This window comes from Xiphophorus hellerii, chromosome 5, assembly GCF_003331165.1.
Source record: "Xiphophorus hellerii strain 12219 chromosome 5, Xiphophorus_hellerii-4.1, whole genome shotgun sequence".
In the NCBI taxonomy this organism is placed as follows: Eukaryota; Metazoa; Chordata; class Actinopteri; order Cyprinodontiformes; family Poeciliidae; genus Xiphophorus; species Xiphophorus hellerii.
The window spans coordinates 24,501,303-24,516,354 of NC_045676.1; the positions used below are offsets into that span (position 1 = coordinate 24,501,303).

A 15,052-nucleotide genomic window follows, 5' to 3' on the forward strand; every position below is an offset into this window, starting at 1 on the left:
TTTCTTATTCTCATTTGATTTGGTTCCATGTGAAAAATCTCACAAACCTAAATGTATCCTCCGACGTTCACTCCTGATCCTCTCGGCATAAATCTGAGCGACTCGTCATCAGTTAAAACACGGTGTGAATCAAAGTGACGGCTCTGACGCGGTGGGCATTGTGAGGGCCCAGATCCCATGTCCCTGGGGCCCAGATGCCTCGCCCGCTGGTATGGTGCCATAAATTAAAAGCTGCCCCCTGTGCCAAATGTGGAGCGAGGGAAGCTGAGCCTGCTTCCCCGCCCACACCAACCTCCCTGCTGTTGGATGTGTTGACTTCGCAGCCGGTGTCTGATTTCTTAAAAAGTTAAATCAAGATGTTAGGACCTTTTTGGACCTTGTTATGGTGTTTTCTTTTTCTTTTGATGCCGTTTTTTATCCATCTCTGTCGACACAGGCTGATTTACGTGAGAAAAATGTAAATAAGCAATCAGAGAAGATGAGTTTTAAGCCTCTTTTTCCTCTTATTGTGGTTTTTTTACAACACCAAAGCATTTTGTTTTTCTTCAACGATCGCTGCCCACAAATGTAAACACAAGTCTGAGATATTCCATGAGCGTTTCAATCTTTAAAAAAAGGAGCATTAGTGCCCCCCCCCCCCCCCCCCCCCCCCCCCCACCGCGCAGACTGATGCGTCCCCACGGATCTCTGGCGCCATCTGCTGGCCACCATAAAACCAGAAGGACTTGATAGATGTTTGGGTTTGAGATCAGAGTTGTTTCTGTTTAATCCATTTCTATGGTCCTCAAAGTTTTCGGGTCAAAACAGAATAGGTCAAATTTGACTTTATCTATAGAAAAAATAAAGAAATAAAATTAAACTGAGAAATGTTTGATGGATTTTTTAAAAACATTTTCTCTCTGCTATTGTGAAAGAAAAGATATACAGTAAATCTTTTTTGTTGTTTTGATTGTGTTTGTGGCTTTTAAATGAAGCAATAAAGTAGAAACTAAACTTCAGTAAAAAATAAATTGCTTCGTCATCTGAAATTTTTAGAAATAAAACGGAAAAGTTATGGTTCATTGAGCAACATATTTCTAACCCTTGTGATCTTATAATTGTATGGACTCGGTTTCATCCAGAAATGTAATTGCAAATATTATTGCTAATATGACAGTGACAGTATTGTTTTCCTATTGCATGTCATTGTGTTAATCGTTGCTATACTGAGAACGACAACTCTCCATTAGATTATCGGTGCAGAAAAGGTCAGATTATCAGAAACGTAGAGGACAACCATGGACTGAGTTTTATTTCAGCTAAGAAAATAACATTTTGTTTACACCATACTAAAAGTTGACTTTTTTTTTAGTTTTACTGAATAAATGTGAGCAAGTGTGAGCAAAAGGTTTTATGTCCTTTTGTTTGGAATTATTTTCTAAAACAAAGGAACAAATTAGGAAAGACCTGCATCTTCCTCACACTTTAAACATAAGGCTGACTGCTCAATGTACCTTCCACTTCTAATTTACTTATTTACACTCATATTTAATCAAGTTTCATTAGTTGCTGAGGTCCCTTGTCAATTTGATGGCTCTGTGCTTCATTCTTTATTGTTTTTTCAGGCAGCTTTCTCCAGATTTCTTCTTTGTCTTTGTCTTCTTCAAAGTAATAGTAATATCACTGTGTTTATTTTTTACACCTCATTGCAACCTTAAAACCAAGGTACTCTTCCTCGTTGTCGCCATTCTTCTCTTTTTATTCCCTCCTCTCCTCCTGTCTCAGGTTCTCAACATGTATAAGCTGTCGTTATTGCTCAGATCGGTCTCACGCCTTCCTTAGGAAACATTTTTTGGCTCTGGCATTAAGGAGGAAATATCTCCCAACACCAATGACCATGTGGCAGCAGGATTACGAAGTCGAGACAGACTCACCTTGTGAGAACGTGGTGGAGGCCGGAGTGTTACTATCTGTAGGCTGGTGCTCTTGTACCTTCTCATGTGTTGTCCTGTCATCAAGGAGGCAAAGATTTGTTGACTATATTATGAGAACACAAGTTCGCGTCGTTAGATTGGAAGACTGGGAAGTTCTGCGGACCAGACGAACCACACATTTCGCTGTTTCGAGTGGCGCATTTGTTGTTTTGGATCCGCTTATTAAGTCTTTGAGGACTGCTTTTCGGATTAGACGTTTGGTTAAAGTTGTTTAGCAGCGACATGGATCATGAACTCTGGCAAACTGCAGAGAGAAACAGATGCACCAGTCCAAGGAAAAAGACGTAAGACATTTTTTTTTTTTTTTTTTTGCCGTATTACGAGTGCAACTAGGAGCTTTTAGTCGATATTAAGAAATTGCTGACTCTAATCAAGCTCCAATATCTTGCAGAAAAGTTACTTGTAAGTTAGTTTTCCCTTCTTTTAAGAGTTCTAAGATATTTGCACTAGAAACTGGACCAAAATTACTTGGTAAATGTTTTTGTGTTTTTGAAATGCATGTTTTCAGTCCAACATCCAGTTGTAGTTTTGAAACATTAACTCCTGCAACTACCCACCACCTTAAAGCTTCCACAGCTGCTCCACCAGGCTGAATGGTACCACAGTTATCGCCCAGCATCAAATGACTGATAGATACACAGTTAAGCAATTCCACGCATTCATGAGTAGCAAATACTGGAAGTAAAATCAGTTTTCTTGCTCATCAATAGTGGATTTCTTTGCCAGTTGGATTGTAGGATTTCTTCAGACTTGCTGCATTTTACAGGAGATTCAGTTTGTTTATGTTTATCTGGTTGATTTGAAATTGTACCTGAATTTTTAGGCTCTTTTATTACTTCCTTGCTCTATGTATGGAGCGTACTAACCATCTAACTCAGTTTTTTTAAAGAAAGCTGAGTTAAACTCTGGAGCGCTGTTTGTAAAGATATAATCAAAATCAATAATTTAGCCTGTAGCAAGAGAAAATATGAATATGAACATTTGTAAGTGAATGAATAACACATTTAAAATTTTACTTTGCAAAACTAACCCACATTTTTTTATTTAGTCTCTCGTAACAGACTAAATAACCGGAATCATTGCTGTTCATTTTACAAAAGATTTTTCTGTCATATTTTTTTTACCACGTTTTTCATTCATGTAGAAATGTTTCAGTTTCAAGCTAAATGTTTTAGTTGGAAAGCTAAATGTTTAGCTTGCTAATGCCTCAAGGTTAATACTTAGTTTACAAACAAATATTTAGCTCCAAACTAAATATTTAGCCGCAAACAAAAGTACTTAGTTTGAAACTAAATATTTAGTTTACAAATTATATATTTTAGGTCAGATGATGTCAACCTAAATGTTTAGTGTTTTATCTAAATATTTAGTTTGAAACTGACATTTGTAAGCGAATGAATAACACATTTAAAATTTTACTTTGCAAAACTAACCCACATTTTTTTTAATTTAGTCTCTCGTAACAGACTAAATAACCGAAATCATTGCTGTTCACTTGACAACCATTATCACATAAAATGTCCACGTCAGTCAGTTTCAATTCTCTCTTAAATGTTGTGTTTCATAAACCTTAAATGATACTTAACAGATTTAATAAAGGACAAAGCAGATGGTGAAACAGATAAACATTATTCTCTGATTCTGGCAAAAATAAAAAGCCTCCCCTATGTGCTGATTAGGCGTAAAGATAATAGATTGTCCATCTCGGTTAGCAGAAGTGTAAGGCTAAAAATAAATTCATGTTTACTAAATGAGAAATGAGAAATTTTAGATTGGAAAAAATAAGTGCCTTCATTGGATTTTTACGTTTTACTTCATTCAATCCAAAATGAAAAGTTATTAAACCGGAAACCTTTATTTTTTTATTTTTATCATGCATGAAAGTTTAGAACATATTTGTGAAACTGTAAATCCTAAACAGGACCAGATATCTGCACTTTATTAAAGTATTAAGAGCAAACCAACATTTTTATTTCATACCAAAGAAGGATAAATAAAATTCAGTCTGAAAATCAAGAATTAACAAACAATTAATTAGCTTGTTTAACTAATAAATCAATAAATGACAACAATGTTAATATTTTCCACCTGAAATCAGAATTACGATTTTAGCGCATTAGCCAATCAGATGTGTTTTAAGGTTTTATTGGGACAAATCTACATTTACTCATAGACACACTGAAGAAGCGGACATTCGCTCCAGTGAAAATCCTCTTCATTTCTGTAACCACGTGTGAGTGCAGCTCTGTGTCGGCGGGACTGAAGGTCAGATGTAATCCAGGGGCATTTACTGCTTTCCGTCACCTTGAACCTGAAGGGCGACTCGCCTTTTGAGCTTTACTGCCTCTGTGGAAGCAGCAATACCCAAAGGCCAAATAGTTTAGCACACACACACACACACACGCTCAACACTTGTGACTTTTCATCGCAAGAGCCTCTGGCTGTCCGTTTAACACAGGAAAGCTCCGTCTCGCCTCAGGGTAAGGACCGCTGGCTGGGATGTTATTCTAGTGTACATGTGTGAGCATTAGTGGCCGTGTCAAAGGGTACGGGGCGGGGGGAGAGGGGCCCATCCGTCTCAGATGCTGGGCAGATGTCAGAGCATGAAGGAGCCCCGGAGAGCGCAGTGTCAGAGGTGAGGCTCGGAACGCCGTCCGGTGGCTTCTCAGAGGTTTGTGTGTTTTTTGTCGTCTGCGGCGGCGTGTCGGAGATTTAGGCAGATCTGCTCGCTGTTCCGCTGGATGTTTCAGTGAAATTCGATGCTTCGGCCTGAACTGCACCAAATCCCGCCTCTAATTTGTTACTTCCTGCCAGTGAGGCTCCGCTGGGCGATGGGGTCGGTGCGTTGGGTTGATTTGCCGGCGGAGCTCTGATTGATCGGTGCCAAAATGAACGAGTTATACTGGACAAAGGGAAAGTTTTCTGATTTAATTGTTTTGTTGCTGTTAATTCGTAATTTCTGAATATTTCTTTATGACATAGGAAACTGTTATAGATAAATGTTTCTCCTGTTTTTATTTTTACTTCCTCCACTGCGCTGTAATGCGCTACATCCGTCTTATATGTGGCAGCAGCTGCGTGTAGCTGGACTTAAACACTGAGACGCTGCACTTTATAATGCAGCGTATTGTAAAGAAAACATTCTTTTAGCCATAATTAATGTATAAAATCATAAAGCAGCATGTTTCTTTTCTATATTATTATTATTTTTGTATTATTTCTGTGTGGGGGTATTGTTTTCTGTTTATTAGGAGAGTAAAGGCATTTTATGTGATAACACACACTTAATTCTTAAGGTGGAGCTTTTCTGAAACTGGGTTTGTGTGCAGAAGGTTTAAATGGACACATTTAGAGTCAATAGTAATATTTGTCTGTGGCCAGACTGTGAGAAAAGAAAAATGATGAAATTTACCTAAATTTTGAAGTCCAGTCCTTTGGATGGAAGTCAGAATATATGAAAAATAAAAACATCGTTCTCATTCTGATACACTGACTCTGACTAATTTTCTTTTATTCTGAGCAGACAAACAGAGAGGAAGCTCCACTCTGATCTCCTTGCAAAGGGAAAGTGTACACTTGTTAAATGTGTTTCTGGATAACTGCAGTGAGGTTTCCTGACAACTCATGTTCTCTAAATTTAGCTTTCTGGCTTTGCAAAGTCTTATTTTTGTATTAAATAACAATTAAACAAAACTCACAAGAGAAAAAAAACTCATAAGGTTGTAAAGGAGCCCAGCCATAGCGTAATTTGTGGTGGGGGGGTGTTGCGCGTTGCTATTAATTTTATGCCAACTGGGTGATAAAGTTTGGATTTCTTTACGATAAAGCTTTTTTTATATTCATATATATAAGGAAGTGTTATTCCTGCTTTGTGTTCATTTGGGTCAGTGATTAGCTGCTGATCAGTAAATACTGACTTTGACAGACTACAAGTTGAAGTTATGTTGCAGATCATATTCCTGTTGGACCGTTTTCCATCTAATTGGCTTCTGAGCATATTCACCGCTTGCAAGATGAGTAGATTTCTGACTGCAGCATTATGGGATTTTTTTTTCTTGCCCCTTCTGTTGACTGATGATTGAATAGGCCAGGCATCTGCAACCTTTGACCACCTGCAACCTTTACCGCCAGCTAAAGAAAACTTTAGAGTCCCAAATTTTACATGAGCTTTGGAAAATAGCCAACTTTTATTTTATTTTATTTTTTTCTTATCCACTACATGAGGTTTGTTGTCTTTCTTAAAGAACCACCATTTTGTTTCTGTTTATTAGGATTTAAAACAAAGAAAAGCGTAAAACTTGTAGCAAAAAAGAGAGAATGGATACATTTTCTTTTGCAGGACGTTGACTGTGGAAAACAGTGTAAGACAGAGAGCTGATTCTGGTTGCAGATCTGATGTTTAGGTTGCTGTTAAAGCTAACGTGTAGCAATTATACACAATAATTTCTAGGTGAGATTTGAACATTTCTGTCTTCCTGCATCTCTTTAATAGAACAAAAATACTTACAGTAGCTTTCAAAGGGGAAAAAAACAACAAATAACAGAAAGTCCTTTAAGTGAGCCAACAAGCTGATTCCAGACCAGAGTGAGGAAATCTGATCTTTCTTTAGCGGCTTTTCTGGAAGCTGACGGTTCAAAGGAAGATGTGAAATCTTGAATTTCTTTTTCTTTCGTTTTCTTTTCTCTCCAAAGCTTTCCCTTCAAGTTATTATTAGATATTAGAACTTAGGAATTAGGCTGCAAACCTCTTTATTTAAAATCCAGAAAGGTCATAAGATGCTTGATTAAAAATGACATTTGTAATCATCTCAGATGATATTCTGAACGACTAATTTCTCATACATAAAGGTACCCCTTATCAGTGCAGTAGTTAGCTTATTATCTTTGATTTAATCAACTTAGTTTAGTCTATTTTCCATTAATTAAACAATTAGGAGCAGGCTGCTTAATTAATAACAAATATCACCCTTAAATACATTTATTACCAGTTGGTTGCTTCATTTATTTTTGTTTTTGCTGTCAGTTCTACTTATTTCTGGGTAAAATATGTTCCTGCTGCAGCTTACCTCAATTTCCTAATCATCTGGCTAATCTGGGTGACAGAGTAAACATGTAAAAATGATAAAATATACTTTGCAGTCGAGGTAAACATGTTTAAAATGCGTGTCGCCTCAGCATGTTCTCTTGGGAGCAGAAACTGAATCATGCAGTGTGATAAAAATGTTCCCTCCCTGTACCACATCCAGCAGACCACCGGTGTTTCTGGTTTTTAAACTCTTCCCTTCCACACCTGGTGGTTGTGTATTTGACACCTATATTCCCCGATCGTCATTGCAAGATTAGCCTGAAGTGTCTCGCACGCCGTGCCAGCTGCTCAAGAGGCCATATTAGTCTTTTAAGGACACGGTGTGTCGGGACGGCTGTGTGGGCGACTCCTGTATTTATAGCTTTGAGTCACTGGATGGAATGGTGTAAGTGTATCTCTCTCCATCAGCATGCTTGTTCACTTAAGAGGCCAAACCATTAGAAAAACTTTTCATAACTAATAAGTACAATAAACACACAATTAAGTTATTTACATTCAGTGCAAAAACAGACTTTTTTTAATTAATTTTTTTCTCACTTCCTGACATGATTTCAAACCAAACGTTCCTGGTTTTGGTCCACTAGGATCAACACGGTAAATTATCTTTTGCTAAAAATAAATTGGGGAATTGTTTTTTTGTTTGTATTTTTTTTTCCTTAGAACTTTTGCTTCCATTAAATTCCAAGATTTACACAATTTGTTTGATATTTTGAAGCAAAAAAAAAGCTAATTAAGCTGCGTAGCTTGGGTCACAAAATGTTGGTGTATCAGGGCTTTGTGACCACTAAAACATTTTATTTCTTTTTGCCTTTAAGTCACTTTGTAACTAATTTAACATCATAACTAAGGTCTCTATCCATTTCAAAGACCTGTTTGTGCTCAACCTTAAGATTCTGAGTGTTTTAGATCGAATGAGCTATGAATTATAACTACATTTTGAGATGTCTTCAATATTTCCTCATAATGCTCTTTCTTAATGTTGCCATCTACTGTATATTATAAAGAGCAACAGCATCTCTATTGGCAAAACCTCCACTGAACATGGTGCTGCCACCACCGTGCTTCATACTTCCCTCCTTTTCCTCTAAACGTAACAATGGTTATTATGTCTTGACTGCGATTTAAACTTTAATTAATTCAGACCACCACGTTAAAATTCAAGATCTTTGTACCAGTACTTTTTAAGGATGCCTGTTACATACGAAGTGTGATTTATTTATTTATCCCAATAATACACACAGTAACTGCATTTAATAATATCTTCATATTTATTTATATTTGTTGATGCTCTCATTGAATCAGTAATGTAGAAAATAGTAAAAAAAAATAAAAATAAAACTGTCAGTTTTGGGGTTGTCAAACGTCATTTGTCTTAATATACTGAATATGTAGATTTAGTTTTGAATGTTTTCTGCGTAAAATGCTTCTTTGCTGTTTGACACAATGAGGCGTACAGCTAGGTTTAGAGTTGATGCATTGAGCCGAGCGCGAGGGGGCGCACACCAAACTCGCCGTCCACGCGCGTTGTTGCAGTGCCTCGTGCGACTCTGGGAGTTTTGTCTTTATTCAACCTTGCATGATGGGTCCAGATAAATGTGTAAATATCTGACTTTACTCCAGTCTGTTTGCAGCTCAGAGAGTGTAGTGTGTGTCCATGGCTCTTCCTCTTCCTGTTGATTAATGAGGAATCAGATCAGGCTCGTTCTTCCTCCTCTGTTCCTCTTCAGTGTATGCGTGCTTATCATAATACCGTCCAAAATGCTGATATGTTTATACGTTACACTAGTTCTTACAAAAGACAAATCGTCTTCTATTTACTGCGACGACGGCAGCCGCTCCGACCGTCTTGTAAAGTTCATGGTTCAGATGAAAATGCAAATGTTTGCATTCAGTTCAGTGCAGGTGTTAAGGATTCTGTAATCTGAAATGCAAAACAAGCCTACAAGGTTTCACTGAGTGTCAGTTTTCCACCTCAGAGGTGTGATTTTTAAGGCCTGGGCCCGGTTAATGTTTCAGTGCGAGGAGAAGTGATAGTCGCAATATGATGAGTTTATGAAGTGGCAAAGTATTCCCAAGAGCAAATCATAACCAGAGAAGGCAGCCCGAATATATGTAGGGGCTAATAATCCTCTGCCCGTCTCAGAGGCGCGAATTAATATTTGGAAAGAAATATCTCTGCAAAAATCTTCACTATTTAGCGACTTAAATCCACTTCATCTGTTGCATCTTTTCATTCACTTTCAGAAGATTTTGTCCCACCACATTGGTTTAAATTTAGTTTGTCAGTATCTGCATGTGCTATAATTTCAGTGCTTTGTCTCAAACCATGAGACGGGTGTTTTGGTCAGACGGGGCAGTGTCAGGTGCTTCACATTTCTGACGTGGCGTGTGGCTGAGGAGACTAAGTTTAGACAGTGAGTGCATTCACTCCACCTCTTCAGAAGCTGAAAAGGTGGAGCAGCTACTCAACCAGTAACAGATGTGTAAAAAAAAAAGTTTTTAAAAAGCCCTAAAATAAATGCATGTTTAATTGTAGCTGCACACTGAGAATTTTATAAAGATCCGACCTTTTATTTATGGGGAAAAATCCAGGTTAAGAAATGATTTTAACAAAATCCCTAGGGGCACGATTAGTCGCCCTCGGTAATAAAATGCTAACTGTATTTTACTGACAACATCAGTAAAATAAGTAAATAAATTGCTACTTTGGCTAACCATGTGTACGATGGTCTAAGTTGTAACTAAATGTGCAGCTGCAGCTTCTTAGGTAAGTTGTTTTATTTGTATAGCACAATTTCAGTAACAAGGCCATTCTCAGCTCATCTTTGCGCCATCTCCCTTCCACATATAATAAAATTGAGTGCAAAAACATCTCAGTTTAATCTGTTAGTTTTTATACTCTGAGCCCTAAAGTCAAATTTTCGTGTATAACTCAAATCCTCAGGCAGTAAGTTTGTAACTAGGGGAGACACTAAGACTAAAAAAGCAATTTGCAAAAGTAAAACTACGCAATTTTTGACCATGCAATTGTTAAACTCATACAGACTAGAAATTTATACAGTGAAATGGACACAGTGATTTTCCCTCATCATTGTTAGTACCTACTTACTCACAGCCACAGCAGTCACTTATAACCCACCTTGAGGGAAAATGTTCTGTCGCTCTTCAAGAAATATTCACATTTCGACCGGGAGAAATCCAGCGCAGATTTTTTGTTCTCTCCCAAATGTGCTCTGTGAATGACGTCAAGTTGAGCTGAGATTCGTTCCTCAGGTAAACAAAGTTTTGTTCGGTTCACAGTTCTTAAAAATCTAAGATGAACCTACGAACTAGAGCAGCTGCTACTTCTCTTTCTCTTGTGATCGTTTCCCTGCTCTTATATTTACATTAAAAGTTATACATTTTTATATATACACATATAATTTTGGGACATTTTATGCATTTTCAAGATTGCAGAGTAGGAAATTTTGCACTTATAATGTATTTTATGAAGTTTTTAAATAATGTAATTTATGAAAGTCAGATGAAAACATATGCAAATTTGTTTTTGACTATTTCCTACGTTTTATTTGGTTCCCTACTTTAAAACCTGTCAAACCTTTTATTGGAAATAATCACCAAGCATCTTTTACAATACTTGTAAGCAAAAAGTTACAGTTGAGTTAATTTCTCAGGCAAGTCCCATCATGGCACAAAAAGGAAACATACCTGTCAAGTTTCCCGCTTTGACCGGGAAACTACCGTATCTTACCACGCCTGAATTAGTATTTTCCCCTATTATAACATACTGTATTATAACATACCGTATTATAACACACCACACGTAATTCCAAATCCAAAACTTGACAGGTATGAAAGCAACTGCATTGGTCTTGTGCAATCCATAACATCTGTGTTGTTTTCCCCACCATGTAGCATAATAGCACCTCCGTTGGACAACACAGAGAAGAAGGGCTTTCCGGTGGGTGCCCCGCTGCCAGGCAATGTGCAAGCTGGACCTCAGCTGCCGAACCAGCTCTTCCTGACTCCAGCAAGCCTTCAGCTCGCTCAGCTCCAGGCCCAGCTCACCCTCCATCGCCTCAAACTGGCTCAGGGAGGAAACACGACCAACGCCGCCAGCATTCTCAACCAGTTGATTTCCAATGTCAACATGTCTCAGCCCCTGTTGAATCAATTAAGGAGTTCGTCTTTGGTCGGGAATCCACAGGGGGCCTTCCCCACTGGGGTGATTGGTTTCCCCTCCTCAAATTCAGCCGTTGGGTCGTTGGTGGGTGGGGCATTCAACCAAAACTCAGGGAATGTGCGACTGGATCATCCTTGTGGAGGGGGTGGGAAGAGTCAACAAGGTGGGGAGTACGGAAAAACTCCTGGATCAGCTTACTCTTCTGACACCGACAGACGTCTTCAGTACAGCTTATCTGGAGGAACATCTGCTGACGGACAGTACGCTGGGATTAAATCTCAGGCCAAGAACATGACCAATGTTGGCTTTCACAGAGATTTCTACGGGCATGAATTGCAGGGACAACCAGTTGGGTTTGGTTCCAATGAGCAAATGAACTCCACCGCACATAAGGAGCAATGGAAAGGCCATAATAACTTAAACCAAACTGGAAAGGTGAACATGGCTTCAAACCCTCCCACAGCATGGCCTTCAGCTGGGCAGCCCATTTGGAACAGAACAGAACTGTACAACCCAGAAGAGCCGACCCCCGAGCCCAAGCTGAACTGTAGCGGGGTTTCCTCTTTCGGCACGCAGGGCTTCGGAAGCTACCAGACCCTGCATGGGGGCGAGGAAACCCTGCCGTCAGGTTCCAGGACACTCCAGACCAATCAAGTCAATGACTTTTATGGCATCACACCTTCCCAGCTGCCACATCAGTGCAGCATCTGTGAAAAAAAGGTCTACAACCTCAAGGTGAGCATCTCCGAGTGTGAATGTTTTACTTGTATGTAGGGCCACTAGATGTCACTGTGATTTTTAGAACGTCATCAAAAGCACCCGCACCTTTGACCTTTCGCTTCCACTTTATTGTAAATAGTAACCCGTCTCTCATGAACAAAACACATAAATTACTCATCAGAAATTGTGTTGAACTGAACAGGTTCATTACATTTGCGTCCAGGCGTTTTGGAGGCTAACAGAAATCCAGTTTTTCCACAGACAACACTGCGTTAGATTTTGCATTGAATACGTTTCTGAGAAAACCGATTAAATAAAAAGGAAACAAATGCCGTCATTATTGCTTTACATTTTCAACCAGATAATTTGTCTGTTTATGTTTTGTTAGACTGTGTCATGTCAAAAATTATTTTCACCCCTCTCAACAACCATTGCCATGACAACAACCAAACCTCCATGTTGGCCGGCCATTTTGTTTTTGCTTGTTTCCACTGGTGTCTTGATGATTTATGTATGATGATGTGCTCCAAGTCTATGAGGAGGGAAGGCCTCCTGGCCATCACTCTAATCTTTAGCTTCCCCTACAGATTCTCTATCAGATTCAAATCAGGGTTTTGACTAGGCCACTCTAAGATGTCAATGAAATACGTTTGAAAATCAAACTAACTTGAGTGAATTTCAGTGAACTTGATGCACTGTTTGGTAACCAGAATCAACTGAAGTGTATGTATCACTGGATTTAAATACGTTTTTGGGAAAGTGTCTTGTAAAAGCATGTGTTATAAATAAACTAAATTAAATTGAATTGAAGGCAAATAATTTTGGGCTTATCTGTAAACAACTCAGGGATAAAAATAATTTTTTTTTAAAAATCCTGATATGTTTGCAGCTATAATTTACAGCTTTAAGGAGCTTTCCTCCCAGCCACGAAGGACAAGCAGTGCCCGTCCAGTGAGCCAAAGCAGTTAAAGACTATGTTTGGACACAGCATGACGTTTATGTGTTTTCAGGACTGGGACCAGCATGTGAAGGGGAAACTGCATCTGCAGAATCGAACTTTGTACGCCACCGACAGGTGAGTTTCTAGCTACTTTGAAGTTCTTGTGCTTCTTCCTCAACCTGAAACTCGTGTTCACTTGCCTTTCGTTCTTTTATTTTTAGTGTAAGACCAAAAACTATAAGTGTAAACATGATTTTTGTCATAGACTTTGTCTTAGCCTCTTGGACATAGTCAACACAACGTCATTCTGACTGTTTGGGGCATTTTTTCCTCCTCGTCTTTGCTCCGTAAACAGCTGTCTTAATCTTTCTAGGGTTATGATCTCTGTCACAAGATATGAGTAAGCAAGGCAGGGGAGAGGCAGCTAAAATCAGCCTTCTGTGATTGTTGCAGCTCAGCGGCAGCGGCATCGGCCGGAGCCCCTCAGTACGCCGTCGGCAGGCCGTGTGATGGAGGTCTGAACCCAGGAGGGACGAACCCCACGGTCTGCTCCACCGCAAGTCAAGGTAGGGTAGAATTCATTCATCAACACCTCCAACTAAGCGTTATTTACTACTGATATGTAATGTAATAATGTTTTTTCTGTCTGCTAAAGAATGTGAAGGAGACTATTTCAAGAGGCATGCAATAGTGTATGATAGTTTATTGCTTGTCATGATGCAACTTGAACTGTTCACGTCTGCTGTTTTGCAAAAATCGTTTTCAAACCTAAGAACGCTTTCGATAGCTGAGATATGCTCATGTGAGAGCAAAGAGCTAACAAAATGGCTGTTTTTTTTCTGTACAAGAAAAACAAAATCTCCTGTTAGCTTTAACAGTGTTACAGAGAAGGACCACGGTTCTCCACACTTTATTACGTCCTATTTGTCACAACGAGTACCAGAGTGTGGTCCAGACAGCATGAGAGACAACTTGTGCCAAACTATTACTGTTGACAATATCCAAGGGACATGACTTTGAGCAGTCTCAGTTTCACTCAGACAGCACATGATACCTGAGCCTGGTTTACGTCGAGGCTACAAATCAGTAACTAAAGCGTATTGTGAACAACTTTTTCTAGTAATTTGGACATATAGTACCTAGCAAAAATATTCCCTTTCCTTTAAATCTTTTTTTTTTTTACGTCTTTATCAGGTTACTAAAGAACATTTTTATGTGTAGTAAATTGGAACTGTATGTGCTACAGAAAGTAGTGTACATAGATGAAGGTAAAATAAAGCATAGTTTTAAAAACCTGCCACAGGGCGTGCCGTGGTGGCGTAGCGGTTAGCGCGACCCATATTTGGAGGCCTTGAGTCCTCGACGCGGCCGTCGCGGGTTCGACTCTCGGATCCGACAACATTTGCCGCATGTCTTCCCCCCTCTCCTTCCCCGTTTCCTGTCATATAAGGGACACTAGAGCCCACAAAAGACCCCCTGGAGGGGTAAAAAAAAAAAAAAAACTGCCACAGTAAACACTAAACAGGAGTCATGTATTTGAATTTAGCCTCCTTTATCCTGATATCCATAAATAAAAGGCAGTCGAACAAATTCCCTTGATAACTCACCAAATTAGTAGACTTACTAAAGTAATCCAAGTTTAAATCTGCCTGTGCTGTTAAGACCTCAGAGGTAAAGATGTGCAATACCATATATTTCGGTTTGGTATTAATCTGATATCGACTATATACAGTACCAGTACCAATACTTTTTATTTAAGTTTGACATATCATTAAACTTCTGATCTCTATGTGCGTTTTAGTTTTTACTTTTTTTTCTCAAACAAATGACATTATTTGGACAAAAGTCATGTGTATACTTCAATAAAATACTTTAATAACAAAATAAAATGACAAACAGCAATAAGAAAGCAAAAATAAAAATCATTTGAGATCAAATCAAATCCAAATTTTTGAAGAAAAGTTGAAAAATTCTAATATAAAATTAGCATTTCAAGATGTAATCTGAAACTTAAGTATCAATATCTTGGATCTCCGCTCAGAGTTTTGTTGGAGAATATTAGTGAACAAACAGCGTCATGCAGACCAACGGACCAGCAGATCAGGTCAGGGAGAATGCGCTACAACCACATTTTTACAGTTTTTCTCCTC

The 15,052-nt window shown here is 38.7% G+C and overlaps 1 protein-coding gene across 3 annotated transcripts in view; it reads left to right on the forward strand.

Moving 5' to 3' along the window:
• Positions 1-15,052, forward strand: part of rbm20 (RNA binding motif protein 20) — a 55,307-nt gene that overhangs the window by 24,700 nt on the left and 15,555 nt on the right. For 2 of the 3 annotated variants that reach the window (XM_032562824.1, XM_032562826.1), the window contains exons 2-4: positions 10,975-11,977; positions 12,973-13,037; positions 13,356-13,468. In XM_032562824.1, coding sequence (XP_032418715.1) covers positions 10,975-11,977; positions 12,973-13,037; positions 13,356-13,468 — 1,181 coding nt within the window. Of the gene's footprint in view, positions 1-4,443; positions 4,609-10,974; positions 11,978-12,972; positions 13,038-13,355; positions 13,469-15,052 lie in introns of those variants that run through there. The other variant, XM_032562825.1, reaches the window with a different exon arrangement.